Below are 18,699 nucleotides of genomic sequence, written 5' to 3'. Positions count from 1 at the left end.
TCTGACCAGTCCAAACTTGATAAGAGTTTGAATTCAGCTTCTTACCTAGGAGTTTTGCAATGATGTAAACTGCCTGTCCCCACAAGAAAAGCTTTCCATCGCGCCCACTGTTGCTAGGAAATCGTTTCTGACTGCCAGGGTTTTTCTTTTCCAGTTCAACAAAATCAGCTGGCACATAATAATACTTGGGTACAACAGGACAGCCTATGGAGTTTTAAAATACATGTATTAAGTAAATAAATCATATTCCACTTCCTTCATTATGATTGTATTTCACTTACAAAGCTGAAATGGATTGAAAATGGGAAAAAATATATTCTGAATCATCATTCATTGTTCTCTCTCAAAACCACCATCAGTGCAGGGGCTATACCAAATAGTACTTTATTTTTCACCAAACATTTCCACAGAACCTCTTCCTAAGACTGATACTCTATCAGCATAGCACCTTATCATGCAAAAAGGAAAAAATATTTTTACTAACAGCAAAATGCAGTATAGATAGGAAACTATATCCAAGAGAAATCACAGCTGCATTAAAGTGGGAGACCCCTCTCCAAGTGTTCGCATTTTAATGGTCAGTATTAGATGACCAAATGCCAACAATTTGAAATTAAAAAACTGATGAAAAGTAGCCTAACGTTTAATTAAATGAAAATTATAATTTTTTGCAGGTACACAATACAAAGTTAAACACTGCCTTGCAATTTTTGAAACAACATGATTATATGTAATAGGAAAACAAACTGATATGCTTTCTATAAAAGTAGATTAGGCTTTAGTATTACTTTTATTTTCAATTTATTTATGTAAAGAACAGGTGATAAAAACCAAAAAGTTCAAGTGGCTGACTATTTTCTTAGATCAAGAAAACTAAATAAATTACTAGCAAGAAGCTGAGGAAAAAAGTGAGATATTAAAGATAAAATATTCAAATAGGTAAGGCATCAGAACACACCCAGAAATTTTAAGATGAAGCATGCACAATGACAGTTCAACAAGGGGAAATCACAGGACTAATTTAGCGTCCATGGTACTTCACATACTCATTCAAAATCAGAACAGAGAAACGATCAGCAAGGTCAGCAAGTTTGCTATGCAGTGAAACACATTTATATTTCTCACAGAGACTGGCTCACTTCAACAAGTATTCCAAGTTTCAAAAACAGCTAAGACTAAAATATTTTGCATCTGTTCATGTAAAGCAAAGATGATACCACAAAATTCACTGTACCAAAGATGCCAAGAACAGGCAATTATTACTAACAAAACATAATACTCAAAGATGTTTTGAAGTTGGATTGTCAGCATATTGCCAACTGTTTTGTTCCCGGACTATTTTTGTATCCCCTCTTCCCCTCAAACTTGTGGTCTTTCTCCTTTTCTTAAACTGAATTTTGGATGGATGCACCTGTAGGCTATCAATGTTCTCGTTTGCAGTTCCACCGAAATTGCAGAATGCAAAAATCTATGTAAGAGAATGTTTATATTAATTTTCAAAAGTTGCCACTTTCCCTGCTCTAAATAGGTAACTATTTAATATGAGTATACCAAGTTATTTTGCAGATCTTGTGAAGTCAAGAGTCAATGAATGATGCAAGCAATTCCCAACTATACCCAAGTGGAATCCTGAAAGTATCTGACTGTTGGTAGTTAATGGTCTCCTGTAAAGTCAAAGTGAACTTTGTAAATAATGAAACACATGGGGGAGCGAGGAAGAATAACAGGGTACAGTACAAATCTTATATTTATGTCAGAATCATTTTTCCAAATAATAAAATTACTGTTATTATCACACTTTTATGGTGCAATGTATCTACACAGAACAAATTAGTTTAGTATTAGTATTTTGCCCTCAAGCCACATACTGATATTATTTCTCTTTTGACTGCAGTATACATTATTAAAAACATCAGCATGTTAAACATTTTAGCTAAATCAAAAAACCATAACGTTTTAAAAAAGTCATTATCAGATACCTTCAGATGTACGCTGAAGCAAAGGCTCCAGAAGATCCTGATATTCCTTTACTTGTGCAGGATTTCCTCTAAAAACTCCTAAAAATAACCAAAAAAGTTATTCATTTAATGGAAGAAGAAACTGTTCTGTGAACCCAATGTTCATAAAAGAGAAAAAAAAAAAAATCTCTGCCTGAGGCAGAGCGCATGGGCATTGCCTACACACTAAATAGTCCATGAAAAGTAGAAGACTAAACTGTAACTCTTCAGTTACTCCTACAGCTAAATCTCACAGGGATCAAGAATCAGCCACTTTTTTTTTTTTTTTTAAGCTTAAACTGAAATCAATGGCAAGTTACACTGCATAGGAAAGCTGTGAACTTACAGAGGCTCAGGAATGGACTAGCTTACTAACCTTTACATAACTCCTTTAATTATTATAGACTGAAGAAACTTATGCATCAGTGTGGAGACATGCAGTCTTTGTTAGGCTGGCTCTAAAACTTTATGCCAGAGTTTCAAAGTGATCTAAAAATGAGTTGTCTAGAACTCCTAATAAATATCAAAGGAATTTGAAAGACTAAATCCAAAAATTCCCCTTCAGAGATTTTTATATAGAATCTTTACATTAATAAGTTACATAAATATTGTATGTTAATCATTACAGAGCTTCAGAACAGCTGACACACCATGAGACGTTAAATGGAACAGTCATTTCTGCATGATGCTGCTTTGGGGAAGAAACTGGTAAGTTTGGCATGTTTTATATTTATATAAAAGATTTTTTTATATCTTTTTTCAGAGATTTTTATATAGAATCTTTACAGTAATAAGTTACATAAATATTATATGTTAATCATTACAGAGCTTCAGAACAGCTGACACACCATGAGATGTTAAATGGAACAGTCATTTCTGTATGATGATGCTTTGGGGAAGAAACTGGTAAGTTTGGCATGTACCAGTATCTTAATATTTTTCTGGTACAATTTAGTAGTCCTCAAAATTTATCTATGACTATTATAACACGACCAGAGTCCAAGCTGGTCATGTTTTTTTTTTTTGTATTAAAAAAAAAAAAGGCATTTTTGTTCATTGAGGAAAAAAACCCACATATTTGACATATTACACTGAATTTAAGAGAGAAACATTTTTAAGCATTTGAAGGGAACAAGTTAGATGAGAACTTTTCATCACATACCTTTCACTCTTGTGCATCGCATTTCTTTCCCTGGTTTTCCTTTTCAACTACCACATTCTCCAATATTATTCAAATGAACTGTAATATTCCCTTTATTACTTTATCCTTAAAAACTATCATATTTCTCCAGATTCATATAGGGAAGTTAGAAAAGCTATCAAAAATGAAATCCAAATATACATTACCAAAAAGTAATCATACTGTCTTGTGTAGTTCACTCCTTCCCCACAGCTATATATGTGCATCTACTACTTAGTTTAGGACTCTCTAGTCCTAACTGAATTCCTCTTGAGAAAAATGCCAAGTGGAAAGCAGTACTAAGGCAGTCTTTTTGTATTCTTAAAAAAGTTTGAATTTTGAAGGGCAAAAATAAGACAGAAAACCCCATCACCTAGTAACTCATCCATTGAGAACAAAGGTACCAGGCAATAATATCTTACTGGAAAAAGTTAGTTCTGTGTTCATTGAGCAACACACAGATCTAACACAAAATCTCACAAAATTATTGTTTTAGATTATTTTAAGAATATGCAATAAATATTTCCAGTGAAAAAGCTGGAGTTCGAATACTACATAGAGATTTTTTTCTATGATTCTTTAATGCTCAACCCAAAATGAGAATTTGGTAAGTCTTTTTCCACTGCAGTTTTAAATAAAGTTAGTTATAAATAGAGTTAAATAAAAATCACATGCCAAGAGAAATAAATGCAAGGAAAACAATCAGTCGCTGACCTTGGCAGATGAAAGCTTGCGCACAAAAAAAGGATGTGTTTAAGTGACACATTGAAACTATGTCAACACACACGAGCGAAGTCATGACATAAGAGCGATAAGTCTGACTGCCTTTATTTTAAATTATTCTTGTTACCAGATATTGCAGAGGGTAAACAGATGCATTTATGTTAAAATACAATTCCTTTTATATTAAGAATTCTCTAGCAAAAATAACAGTTGGGTAATAACGATCATGACCCATAAGGAATAAAAGAATACTTGTAAGTACTAATAGAAAATGCATAACTAATTCTCTAGTATGCAGTCGCCAGAATTGTTTTTGTATTTAAAAATATTAGAAAGATGGCACTGACAGAACAGAAAAGTTCATGAGATTATTATTTTGTATTCTACAAAAATAACTGTGCATATATAGTTACTGGAGTATGTTCTGCTATTCTTTCAAAAAAGAAACAAAGAAAGAAATTTTGTTCACATGAGTGGAACTGGGTTATTACAGGCTATGATTTACAGGACTCACTCTCCTCATTGAACGGAGCCCTGTTCCACTGTTATAGAGGTAATAAAATCCAGTTCTCAAGAGTTGCTTAGATATTCAGTACTTCAGTATGCATTTGCTGAAAGTTCTTTCCTCCGTACTTCGCATGTGTGTGGCATGGGCAAATAGGCTTTCAGCAGAACCAATATTTACGATGTAGGAGCTTGAGTTTTTTCCAGTGTTTTTATTTTAATGACGCTCAGCTGTAATTTACTCCTCTTATTTCACCATCTTTTTGCAGTTTTGTAAGTCTCTCTGTACCTCTGGATATACTTAACATTTTGCATTAATGAACTCGGTGGATTTGGAGACTGAAATTTTCCAAAGCTTATTAAAAATATACACACACACACATTTCCTTTTGGATTAGCATACTGCCTTTTCAACATTTAAAAGGATGTTTAGTTACAAGTTTTTAAACAGAAAAAAAAAAAAAAACCTGGACATGCTCGTTTACTTCATGTCTTTCAGTTCATGCTACAATCACCAGTTTTTGTTTTTTTTTTATTTTACAGCCACAAAGTACTGCAAAAATTTTGCATAAAATGTAAATGTTGCTCAACTTTGTTTCTTACGGACAACTTTAATGTGCCTATTAAGCGTACATAAAGTTATCACTGCATGAGCCTAATACCACAGCTTCACAAACAATTCAGAATAATTTTTGCATAAATAAAGCAAATATTTTTTCTGTAATTACTATAGCAAAGAGCATACACAGTCTTATTGCCCTCAGAAACACAGAATGTTTCAACTTATTCATGACAGTATGCTTTATAAAGGAAAAAGCACAGCTTATTGTCTAATCTAAACACATACACATGCACAAAACGTACTAATGGAATCTTCTGTTTGATGACATTATGGTAGACAAAAAAATAAGACAATATTTGTGAAGCGAGTAATTCGTATTTTTTCTTTGTAATACAAGAAAAACAAAAGAAAATGTTTTCTGTATTCTTCCGCTAACAGTTAAAGATTATCATCTTTTTTGTTCTTCCCAAAACTGCAAGTGGGCAGCCTAAAATATCAGTGCCTCTCTCCTGGATTTTGGGCACCCCTCCTTATTATACGTTCAATCAAGATCTTTTAATTTGTTATGAATGACCACATAGGATTCTATGCCGACAGCAGATTTCGATGCATCTCACCGACTTTACTTAAAAAATATTTCACATATTGAAGAAAAAAAACAAACGTTATAAACTCCAGCCAGAATTTCATCCATTTACAAAGCTGAAGACAAATCCTTCTGATGGCTGTAACCTTGCCCATTTTCTTATTCAGACTTTCGTTCTATGTGAATTTAACTTCCATCCTGAAATCTCCCCATGAACTTTTTTGGTTTGTGTCCTATCATCAAGACAAGGTTTGTAGGCAGTGGTAATATCTTTATTAGACAAACTGGCTACGTGGAAAAATTTGGCCTGGAAGCATAGGCAGTTCAGAGAGAAACTTGGTCATAGTGTCCTTACGCCTTGCTTTCTTCTCTGCTAAATTCTGTTTCATATGCCACAGAACATCCAACCTGAAAAGGTCTGCTGCAACATCTAGTTTGTCAATATGCTCTCTATCAGCAGCTCTAATTCCACTTTTCTCATGTGCTATGAAGTTCCGATACACCATGCAAGGTTTTAAGGCTTGAAAGTCAATGCAGGGGTTTATGTCACCAATTTAAACATTAGACAAATGTGTACTGAATCATATTTTTAAACAGAGCTCACATTAAAAACACTGAACTATGGGGGGGGGGGGTTCTTTTTTTTCTTTTTTTTTCCCTTCATGAGGCAGAGTTCTGAGTGACATATTTAGTATCACTGAATTACGGTTTATTCTTGCAGGATAGGAAAATCATTTTATATTTTTCCCCTAAGGGCCCATCTCTGCAATGCCTTTATAGAGCAGGAATGTAAAGCCATACTTACCATCAATTATCATGAAAATAAAAAACAGAGGGAATTCACACTCAATGCCATCAAAAAGCTAAGAAGAAGAAAAATAATCAGACATTTCAACATTTAAAGAAATGTATTCGCATATCCTATTGAACCATTTCAAAGTAACAAAAACAAACATGAATGTGAAAAATATTTTAGTACATCAGCTTTTCCTTTAGTTTACACTTTCTGCCTTGCTAAAAGGGGTTTCACTGTGCCTTTACACATGCTACAGCTCATCCTCAGACAGAGTAGTACTGTCATCTACATTTTCTTTTCCACAGAGAAACTATTTGGGGAAAAAAAATAAATTTTCATTTATCTAACCTTTACTGATAAACACTGTGGTCAAAAGCAAAATTGTTTTCTACACGCTCAGATTGTAGTCAGCTGTGAAATTAAATAAAATGAAAACTTCCCTATCTGTTATGTGAAATCGACTGCACCCTAAATGTAAATGGAAGCACATTCATTACAGAACAAATCAACAACGAACTTGCTGACTTAGCAAACTCTCAAAACTGCACATACCAAATTACAAAATGCGTCTCCTTCATTAGAAGGGATTATGAATCACTGTGCAATTGGGTATTCCAAAGAGTGGTCTTGCTTGTTATTTTATCTTAATTTATATTATTGTCTTTTTTCAAGTGTAAATACTGCCTAAACATTTTAGAAAACCAAAATCTGTCCTTACATAGGCCAGGTATTCCTTTACCTTAATTTCCGCTGGTTTATAATAGCGCCGTGTTTTGTCCTCCAGAGCTGTTCTGTATCCATCTCTCAGAAATCTTTTAAACCCATATTTTCCTTTTAATTTTCTAACAATTTTATCTAGTGTTTGACTGAGCAAAGCCTCATCATCCAAAGCAAATGCAGGGTAACTAAGACAAGGCAGAAGAGCTGCATCAGTATTCTACAGAAGGAGAGGGGAAAAATAACACATTTAATTAAATCTCTGCAATTATTTGATACACATACAAAGACTGCCTAACTCATTCAACAAAATACACAGCTGGAATATGATTTTATCTTCAAAACTGCAGTACTGATATATTAAAATAGTGTGCAAAATGAAACTTCTAAAAAGAATTATAAAAACGTGTAAGGATAAAGAACAAACCAAAAATTCAGAAATATGGTTTAAAAGAGAGTGAACTTATGAGATTCAAAATCTAACCTAATTTACAGTTGATAACCCACATTGGCAAATGAATATATTCCAAAATGTTGTCTTTTTAGAAGCCAAAAATATCCCACTGATTATTCCTATAAAACACTAACATATGGGTATTCTGTGCTCAGGAAGAATCATGACACTTATTTTATAAAGGTGCAGTATTGAGAAGTAACTGTGATTAAAGCACCATTTTAAAATCTTTTTCAGAAGTTTTCTTCAGGTGCTGTAACAAACAATCCTGTCTGATTTACACTAAGGCGATTGCGTGAAACTCGTGAACTAAAAGCACAAGGAAAACCATTAATTAATGCATCACCACTACAGGTAAGCTTACAGAAATGCAAAAAATTAGTCTCAAGTTCTAATTCTGACATCAGATGGCATTTTTTTCTTTCTTTCTGCTGATACAGCTAAGAAACACAACCATTTCAATTACACGTTCTTGCCAAAATCAATGACACTAATGTATAAAAAGGAAAAAAAAAGATACTAAGATTGCTTCTAGAGTATTATAAATAAAGTAATTTATCAATCCAGCTTCTGCTGGAATATTTCAAATCTCATACAAATACTAAATAGCAAAAGACATCTAAAAGAACATTAGACTATAAAAAAGTAGCTGACAGTGCCTTTTATTTTAAGTATCCAGTATTGTAACTCTGCTATAATTCTTCTACAAAATGAGTACACTATTAACGTTGAAGATTAATAGTCTGTTTCATGTGTAAAATGCTATCAAATCCTAGAATGAACAAAAACACAGCAGCACGCTATTATCACTCATTTTAAATTACTGACTTTCAAAAACCAGATTTACCTTTTGATGCTAATACTAAAATAGAAAATCTTTTTGATAAATCTGTATTTGTCACTTAAATCTACTCACTGATAAATACTTATTTGTAATAATAGCATTATAACAATAAGAAATCCTTCATGGTGGGCAATTTATAAAGAGTCAACCTTGAAGCCTTTTTTCCTAGATAAAAGAACAAATTAAAGCTTAAATAAATATAATGTTTCAAAAATACAGACAGTGAGTTTAAAATGGAAACTCAGCCTCTGAGTTCTTAGGAACTCTGACCTAAATATTCTTAAAGAATGCCATGGTAATTCCATTTCACAGAAGCATCTACACCACAGTGATGTTTAAGAAGCAAAAATCTAACATCTTCCCAACAAATTCCTATCTTTAGTAAACAGATTATAACGGCTATCAAAAAGCTAAGAATTTCATTCGTATCAATTTACTTTCTTCACCCTCTCTTGAGGTGAATTCCATGTAACTACTTACATGAGACCTTGACTCCCTGGGTAGCAATGAACACAGAGTCTGTCTGTTACGGTTATGGGCATCAAAATCCACAAATATGACAGACCAAGAGCAGCCCTGTAAACAGAACATAAAATTAACCTAAGGGGAAGGGAAGAAAGATAAGTATATCCTTGTGAAACTAACTGATCGTTGTTTTATTTAGGTTAAGTTGTAGAAGTCTGGTAGCTGGTAGCTGGCGTAGCTGGCAACTTGAACCAGAAAAAGAACCACCATACTAAGTTGAAACTATTTTAAATTTCCAATGTATTTAAGTACAGCCAAAAGATTTTGAAAAGTGAGAGGAGAATTTCAGATAATAAAAACTTTAGATCTTTTTGTCTACTAGCAATTACAAATCATATCATTCATTCAAGCTATAAACTCTTCCATTATTTCTTGAACAGCAGGGACCGCTGACTGCATTAAGAACAAACAAAAAAGTAGTTGTCTTCCCCTCTGTCTGCAGGAACAGTTCCAAATGCTGATGTTGAATATTTCATTACAAGTCAGAATACAAATAATTGGCTATTCACCTAAGGTATCACTTTGGAAAAGGACTTCAGCAAAAGTCCAGCAAAAACGTCTTGCTTTTTAGCCATTACATTACACTTCATAACATGCATACCCAGCTCACTTCTCAGAAAAATTAAAAATTTGGCAAAAAAGTATGTGAAGGATAAAAATGCTGGTCTTCACAGAAAATTGAACGGTATCATTTACATGAAGATCATTTTCCAGATTCTATTATAGGGGTTTAAGAAGAAGCATCCTGCTTGAAAGTCTTTATTTCTGATCTATCGCCAGTAAGAAGCTGAACTCCCGTTTTAAATAGTTGGCATGCATTTAAGGAGTCTGTTCACTGTTTTACTACAGCTTTATATGAAGCTTAACTTCAAAAACGCAGTATATTATATGCAAGCATATTTTATACAAAGGAACAAATACGTAAAATGATTTTGTCTTTATACTCATCACAAACTGAATAAAAAGATCTCTCCAGTGTTTCTAAAAGCTCAGCTACTCCTCTGAAGTACTATCCCCTTGTCTCTAACATAGAAACGAATATAGAAAATATAGCTCATATACAAATAATTGAAATTACTATAACCAGGTCAAACTTGAAACAATGTCACTAATAGTGCCATTTCCAGTGCACATATGCTACCAGTAAGGGAGGGGGAGAGGAAGGGTGTAATATATCAGCATTCTTGCTATAGTGATGACCAAAATCTGGTCTTTAAAGAGGAAACTGATGATGCAGCCAGAAAACATTTTATTGAAAACCTGTCACACAGGCATTTGCTACAACTATGACTTTCAACTCCCAGTCCATTCACTTTTGGGAATCTATGGACTACTATCTAAGCATTCTAGAGAGCGAGGAGGAAGAAATCTACGGACTAAGCTAGAATCTCAATTTTTAGGCAGGCAGACCTACCATCTATGGAAAATTTTAGAACGCATGCAGTTTAAAACTTTGGAAGTCATTGCTCTAGAAAGATCAATGTTATCAACACCTACTCCTTGGCGAACTTCATTTCCTAGTAACATTCTATAATTTTACACTGTATGATTCAGTCGGCTTTTTGACACTTCTGAAACACTCAGGAAAAATTCCCATAGATGAGATACTGTTTAATCTTTAAACAGAATCCGCATTTTAAAAGTGTTAACAGTGGGTAATTTCTTGGAAATCCCTGACAGCCAGTAAAAAAATTCAGTTCACTAATGAATGTATATCTTCATATACTTTGTAAGTGATAATGAATTATATCACAATCACACTGGAAAATACATCCAACACTGAGCTCGTTCCTTTAACGTCATAAATACCACAACACAAATAATTTTCATACGTTCACCAACTTTTTTCCTAAATAGCAGCCATTTCCTTCAGTATACTGTTCTCTTAGGAATACTGCTCCAGAATACATCTGTCTAATGATTAGAAACTTGAATTTCCACCTACCTTTCCAAAAAAATAGCTAACCACTCTCCTTATTGTGGCAGCACTAACATCTATTCATTTGGCTTTCCAAACAAAATAGCTTTTTTCTGCCTTACCATTTACCTCCACTCTAATTATACATAATCATCATATAAAAACCTCAGCTTTTGCTTTGCTAGGCTAAACAAAACACACTCTTCTCTTCCCCATGCAAAAATAATCTCTCCATTCTCCTAATCGTTCTAGCATACATATTGAATAGTGCTGAGGTAACAACGTATGTAAGCAATCACGTTTCTTTTCATGATTTGCTATTCTTTTACTTTCTTCTTAATCCAGATTTTAAGCTCAGAAATTTCTAAATCCTTTTACACACTCTGAATACGATCTCTCTGGTCATTATCATTGCCAAGTCAATGGCTGAGATGCAGAGAATGCTAAAATGAAGGCTACTTATTAAGTAACCCTTGATCCCCATTCCTCAGGTTTCCCATCTCAATCCCAGTCTCTTTGCCCACCTGATTTCAGTATATTCCAGTGCAGTTCTGCTCAATCCTCTCTCCTGCGTGTTTTGAAACTTCTTCCCTGAAGTTCTGAGCCAGACTGTGCAATACTTCTGTTGCATGAGCACCAATCACCTAAATATGGAGCTCATAATGAGCACCTCTGTCAACTCTGGTATTTAGCACCAGTTTGGACCCCAGCAGCTAGAAGCAGCCATCACACGAAATTACTGGAACTTTGGGATGACTGATTACTACTTTCTTTAAAGTTTGTGCATATATTCAGTGTATATGCAGTATTTAGCACGTTTGAGTTAAGTGCAAATTAGGGAAGATCAAATACAGATGGAACACTGAGGCATTTTATCTATTGGAAGTTCTCTTGATGTGTAAATAAACCTTCTTTCACTGAGGGAGCCTTAGGGTTATAGCCTGACTATATTTTTATGCTTAAAATCCCCACTTTTTATGAAATACTTGTGGTATAATGAAAATAAACAGCATTAAAAAGAAACATGCATTTTTGTGCCTGTACACACTCCTCTTTACATTAAAGCAGGTAAAATCCAGAAGAAATTAAGTCAATCATTTTTCAAGACAACATTCTTGCAGCTAGAAAGCATAGCAAAGAACATTTTAGAAATATTTGCACGAAAATTAAGAAGGGTTCTGTTACAGAACAAAAAGTAGCATGACTTCTTACACGTTCTTTTTTAATGCTTTTAGAATTCTTGTATTTGGAGGGAAGAAAAAGTATCAGCTTAATGTGATTATCAACCAATTTGTAAATTTCATTTTATGTCTTCTCGAGGTGCATGCACAAACGCCCAGGAAAACTCTCCTATCGTGATATACTCAAAGACGTATAACATACACGCATCCATGAGGGCACAGCTACAGTCCTACACATTTGAATTTATTAATCTCTTCCAGCATCCACAAGGTGAGTGGAGAAATCTGACCAGAAAGGCTTAGCACTTTATTGTTCCCAGTGATGATTCTGTGGGTGGCACTAGTGTAGCTGCAGGTGCAGACAAGTTCCTCCTGAGGGGTTCAGCAGGATTTCTCAAAAGAAATTGGAACACAGCTGGAGATAAGCACAAAAGCAGGCTCTGCTGCAGCATGACTTAAGGTCAAAATGGTTTCTGATTATGCAAAATCTCTTGGAAATAAACTCTCAAAGCATTTAAACCGGTTTTGCTTCAGCAGTTTTTTCAGTCATTTCAGAACTTAGTAAAATATCATTTAAAAAGAAACAGTAGTCTAAGTTACTAGTGCTTGAGGTTTTTTAGAAAGATCATATATGAACACGCTTTTTTCTGAAACACTGACAATATTTATTCAAGAGCTGATCGTTATTTAAGATCCTTGCTAGCTCCTAGTTCTTGACCCTTACCATCAGTGCTTCTACAATGCAAGTAAACTAACCCAAAAATAGACAAAATGTTTAAGTCTTTCCAAAATAGTATATTTGTGTATCTATACAGAGCACTTTCTTACTTCTCTGCACATATCAGCAAAGCAATCATCAATATTTCCCTTAGAATGTACTCTTTAATTTTTAGAGGCCTTTAAGCAAAAAGGAACAATTCTACTGTCCTACAGCACTGGTACACAGATAGGTGCACAGATATGAAAAAAAGATATCCATGAACAGATATTCACAAAAATCATATGGATGCAAAATCTTAAGAGTTAAAAAACCTCATTTAGGAAGATCTCCCTTTTTACGTCATCAGAAAAGACAAAAGGGTCTAATAGCAGGTGTTACAGTCTTTTGTCAATAGATAAGGTTGTTTAATAGATCATACTTTTATGTCAGTTGCTCATGCTTTAAAATCAATTGTAACCTACATTTTTTATCCCAGACAGCTGAACAGCTTTGAAAAGTTTGAGTAAAAACAGTTTCGTTTTTATGAGAGTAAACTATAAGTAGTTTTTGCCTATTAAAAAAGTTTAAGACTATTTTCAGATGTTCAAGCAACTGTGTTTTGAAACAAGAGCTTGAATATGAAAGATCAACTGGTCTGGTATCAAGAACATGACTTTTTCCAAAAGTAGCTTAGACAAATTTATTTTTACTTTGAAATGGAATAAAAATAATAGATCGTATTAGAACAATAATAGTAACAAAGAGCTGAGTAGCATTACTTCCTTTACTTCCTTTACACAATGGCTTTTTTTTTCCCAACGAGAAGTCGCATATATGTCTGAAACTAGCAAAAAAGAGAAAAAACTTCAAATTGTATACTTCCTTTAAAAAAAGAAAAATTCTACCTTCAAAGAAAGGGTTTTCAGTCTGGAAACAAATAGCCATTCTTGCTTTCAGGGTAACAGCCTCAGCTATCCCTCAAACCATGACTTTATACACACCTATGTTATGATGGTTCTCAAAGGCTTCCAGAAATTCTCTAGGTCCAGGAGCTTTCAGATGGTTCCAAGAGATGCAGAGAACACTAAAGTAATATCACTGGCTGAAGTGCAGAAATGATGACTGCAGTAAAGTGCAGCCACAAATAAAAAGATTCTAGTTGAACAAAAGCATTTAAATAGGGAAGTGATAGCTGGCGAGTAAGGTTCCAGGCTTAAAAAGGTCATATAAATAAAATGACTCGTTCGTCCATGAGGAATGAAAAAACTGTGTAATTGCATCTGGAAAGGAGCCATATTAGTGGCATATTGATATGAGCCTTCTCAGCGTGCTAAAGCGATACAAGATGCAGAGAAAGCCATCTCATAGGGATGAGGTTACAGAGAACACTACAATTTTAGATTATAGTTACAAGCTTATAGATATTACAAAAAATAATAGGTCCAAAAGTGTCCTATGCAGCAGTCTCCCCTCCCCCCCCCATAAAAAACAGAAGATTAATATCACTAAGGTTATATTCATATGGGATTGTGTAAGATTAATTTTTACCTTAAGTTTCTAAGGCACACTTATGCTATGGGAGTCAAGAACAAACCTATTGTTTTTAACGGTACAAGACTAAACACACAAATCAGCTTACAAAACACTGCTACCTTTTCTTTAGATGTCTCATTAATCTAGACTGAAATACAGACTAGACTTCTGAATTTAATTGTATAGCTTCTAGAAAGACACGATGAAACACAGTATTATTTACAAGTCATATGTCTGTACAGCAATACATTTCTGCACTACATATTTCATCAGTAAATAGAACACAGTTATAAGTTCACACACTTTGCACAACTCAAAAATTTCTGCAAAAGAGAAAACAATATATGCCTTACATTTTATTTTTCAGCTAAAGAGATATGAATTAATCCCACAGAAATACTAATTGTTACTTTATATGACTGTTCTGATCCATACCTTCTATTTTACAGATAGGAAAATGGAAACACAAATAACTAAGCATGCTTTAATAAATCAAATAGTACAGAAGCAAACTTAGAATGTAATTTTGACTTCTTGTCTCCCAGTCACACCATATACCTAGATTATAACTTAGCAGCTCATAGAGAGAACACCTCAGCATTCTTTTGTTTGCTGTTTTTTCCCTTTTACCAGCTTCTCTCCTGTGCCCCATTTTCTTTATGGCAAATTAATTCATTTTCAGTTTCTTAAAGCTGAATATTTGAAACATACAAGTATCACAATCTCAAGGTCAGCTCCATCTGATGTCCAAGACAAAAGGGGAGCGCAGATATTACAGAAAAAGAAAAAAAAAAAAAACGAACCTTGAAGCCATCAAGAATATATGGAAGTTATACTCAAAAAATATACAAGTAATACTTCAGATCAAGGTCACAATATAAAATTATTAAAACCCACAAGGATCACATACTGCTACGGAACAACTCCCTGGCTGCAGAAAAAACTATCAAGATATAAAAATAAGCTACTGAAGAGCGTCGCTTTTTTTTTAAATCAAGTTTTGGATGTTACTCAACCCTACAAAAGGTATTGCAAAACCAGTTTCATGGATTAATGTTTATTTTTTATGAAACGCAGGCATTTGGCATGTGACCAAGGCACATCAGGTACAAGGCAAAAAGCTTGTACATGAAAGCTTCTGAGAAGACAACGTAATATGGAAGGTTTCACTCAGCTCACCATTTCATGGCTTGATCAACTTATCCTTCCATCCAGAGAATTTACAGGCAATCCTCACCAGTAAGTTTATGACTACTTCTGCACACGCTTGACGCCACTGAACTTTCTGTTCAGCTTCGATCCCACCTCTTTTCCCCATTCATTAATAACACTGACAGCTTGACGGTGACGTGCCTCTCCCATTTTTACATTCTCTAGATCATTGATTCAGAATAGTATTCTTTTATTCTAGCTATAGACTACTGTGGGTAAAACACCTGAAAAAAAATCCATGTAGAGTTTGAGACTGTAGAAGGGGAACACGACTCACTAAGAAAAGGATTTCTTTTTTGGCTGATTTTACCGCATCAGAAAATCCAAGCCATGTGAAAGGACAGCAAAAGAAGGAATTTCACCAATACGCAACATGCTTGAAATTCAAAGGTGATAAAATAACAGTGGGATGATGAACATGTGACTTGTTTAAAGTCTTGATCAGGAAGACAGAAGTGAAGCAAAGTTTGTATGGAGAGATATATTATGTCACCTGATAGAACCGTAAAAGACAATCTTTTTTAGCACAGAAGAAGCTGTAATCATTTTAGTTTTTCTTTGTTTTAATTTAAAAGGAAGAAGAGAAATATTTGATAGTAAGGACAGTAACAATTTTTATCGGGCTTAATTTCTGTACCTGAAACAGGAGCAGTCAGTTTGCAACCTAATTTTTTTAAGTGGGAATAGAGCACACTGTGCAATATATTTTTAAAATAACGGCTGATCTATAGTGTAAACCATTACCGCTATGGAAGGAGATAAAGCAAACATTTTTATTACCTGATTGCCAAAGAGATTGAAGCCATTAATTGCTTCCAAAGCTGCTTTTGCCAACCCCACGGAGCTGAGAAGGAGGAAGGAAAAAGTTTAATTATCATAATTCAAGACCAGACTAAATTTAACATATATTTGACAGCTCTTTCAGAGCTGTGATCTTTTCTTGATTAGTATTTTGTGCTTAACTTCTATGTTAATAAAACGATGATGCAGCAAGTCTGGCTTTTTTTTTTAAAAATTCTTTTCAGCATTTTTCTTTGTCTTCAAATGTCAGAGACCATCTGGAAAAAGCGCTTCTGCTCTCACCTTGCTACTGGACATCTGGCATTATGTATTTCAAGGTCTTGCTAATAGTGTATTAACAAAGGATTTACTTCAGCACAATTTCTGTAGTCAGCTCTCGAGCATTAAATTTGAAGAGACAGATTTCAGACTAGTTTTCAACATAATAAAAGAACACATCAATCTGGATCAAAAAAAGGAGAAATTTCTGATGTCAACCATATAGGTCTTTTACTTCACTTACTCCATGACTAGTATCTACTATGAAGAAAATAAAACCCAGATATACTGTCAACGAGCTTTTAAATTAGCAAGTTCATGTTTTAAAATATAAAAGCACTAGTCATATATACTAAAATCACTGATCAGTATATATTAAAAATGTAGCTGTTAAATTATATATTATAGTTACTGAATATTAAAATTATACAGTACACAAAAATATATTCTAGAAGACTTAAAAGGCTGTTACATTAAAAAAATAGACTTTCAGTGAGACCATTCTGAAGAACAAAAAGCAGGATCAGCATTCTCTCTCAACACACATACATATATATTTATAAATAAAATAAAAGAAAATCCTAAAATAAGCTAATAGAAACTTACATGCATTTGACAGGTTTATACGAAACTTCAGGTATGACAGAGCATGAAATTTTGAATTATGTTTTTAAAGAATATACAATTATAGATATACCAACCTCAAATGTGTTCACTCAGCTGGAATAATAAGCTAAAGCATTAACATAAAGTGTTAAATTTTTGTACATCCACTCCAAAATTCCAGATGTTAAGCTCACAGGCCATCAAAAAGTAAAATATTAAACTAGATAACATTCAATAGCACTAGTGTTTTTAAAAGTAATATATAATGCTACCAGTTTTCTGACAGTTTACTATGGAACACAGGCGTTCAAACTACAGAACGCACTTCAGACAGAACGCTCACTTAAGTGGTCACATAAAAGTATAGGAACTAGACAAACTACAGAAGTCCAGGTAATAAAATGAACACCTTTCACATTTTCCTAGATAGACTGGTAATACAGATTTATAACATCAATCAAAATGAAATTGAACATAATTCTTCCAACTTAATTCATAAAACTAAAACCCTAAGTTATGCCTTTATCTCCTCTTAACTACACTGCCTACGGCCAACGGACCTCTAACTCTCTGCTACGTTTCTATATAGACTACAACAGCAATTTATCGACTTGGTTGCCCTATGTGTAACCCCTAAGTGTCTGCCCCAGCTTCCAAGCTTCTCCTTTAAAATCAAGTTTCATCTTTCTACTTAACTCTTCATTCCATTACACAGCACCTCATCTTCCCAAGCAGCTTACACTTTAATTAGAGTATTTTTAGTCAGAAAAGGATGATAAAAGAGACAACAGAAGAGGAAGATAGAAGAACAACTGGAAAGTAGTAAAATATAGATGTCTACCTTGTAAATTTTTAAAAAGTTATCAGAGCTGTATTAGTATGGTAAGAGATAGAAAAAGGAATGAAAGTAGAATGATGCAGGCCGACATGACAAAAGATTGAGACAGAGTTTATTAAAAAAAAAAAAAAGAGAGAGAGATAGAGAGAGAGAGAGACCCATAAGGGTAAATTGAAATGACAGAACAAAAGTATAAGGATATATATCAGCACTGCGGGAAGAAGGCCTCCAACCTTAGTGAGATTAAAACAAACAAACAAAAAAAAAAGAGAAAGAAGAATCGAAAGTTTTATAGTTTTATCTTCCTACAAAGCCTTTCTATATAACAGAGAGAAAGTTGATGCCGCTGCCCTCACATAACAGAACCATTTAGCTGCAGCCACTATGCACAGCACAGAAATTTGGAGAACTTGGGGGGGGGGGGGGGGAGAGGGAAACACACCACACTAACAGCTGCACTGCTATATATAGGCAGTTGTCTAAAGTAAAGTCTAAAGCCTAAGAACTGTGTAAGTGTAGGAAAAACAGAAGATACTAACTGATGCAACTGATTTCTGGTTCTGGTTTCTTTATTAGTACAGTATTTCCATATGAAATTGTTAAACTAGTTAAAAGTTCCTATTCACCAAAAAATGAGACTTTCCCTTTTTCTTCTCATTTGCCTTGGGATAAATATTAGATAACGCAGCCAAATAAGGAATGAAAGAAAATAGTTATCAGAGGACACATATGCCCAGATAACAGGAGAATAATCTCGTCACAGT

The 18,699-nt window shown here is 34.0% G+C and overlaps 1 protein-coding gene across 8 annotated transcripts in view; it reads right to left on the bottom strand.

The window, feature by feature from the left end:
- Positions 1–18,699, bottom strand: part of PHKB (phosphorylase kinase regulatory subunit beta) — a 102,707-nt gene that overhangs the window by 41,451 nt on the left and 42,557 nt on the right. For all 8 annotated transcript variants that reach the window (XR_011143274.1, XM_068955966.1, XM_068955970.1 and 5 more), the window contains 6 exons: positions 16,213–16,276; positions 8,844–8,939; positions 7,088–7,285; positions 6,358–6,415; positions 1,980–2,057; positions 46–204 (listed from right to left, as the gene is read on the bottom strand). Coding sequence is in view for 7 of the 8 variants with exons in the window: in XM_068955966.1 (XP_068812067.1) it covers positions 46–204; positions 1,980–2,057; positions 6,358–6,415; positions 7,088–7,285; positions 8,844–8,939; positions 16,213–16,276 (653 nt within the window). In the remaining variant the exon portion in view is untranslated. The remainder of the gene's footprint in view (positions 1–45; positions 205–1,979; positions 2,058–6,357; positions 6,416–7,087; positions 7,286–8,843; positions 8,940–16,212; positions 16,277–18,699) is intronic.

The sequence above is a fragment of the Struthio camelus genome, chromosome 10 (genome assembly GCF_040807025.1).
Source record: "Struthio camelus isolate bStrCam1 chromosome 10, bStrCam1.hap1, whole genome shotgun sequence".
Classification (NCBI taxonomy): domain Eukaryota; kingdom Metazoa; phylum Chordata; class Aves; order Struthioniformes; family Struthionidae; genus Struthio; species Struthio camelus.
Note: the sequence above shows the minus strand (reverse complement) of the source record. Positions and strands in the feature narration are given on the sequence as shown.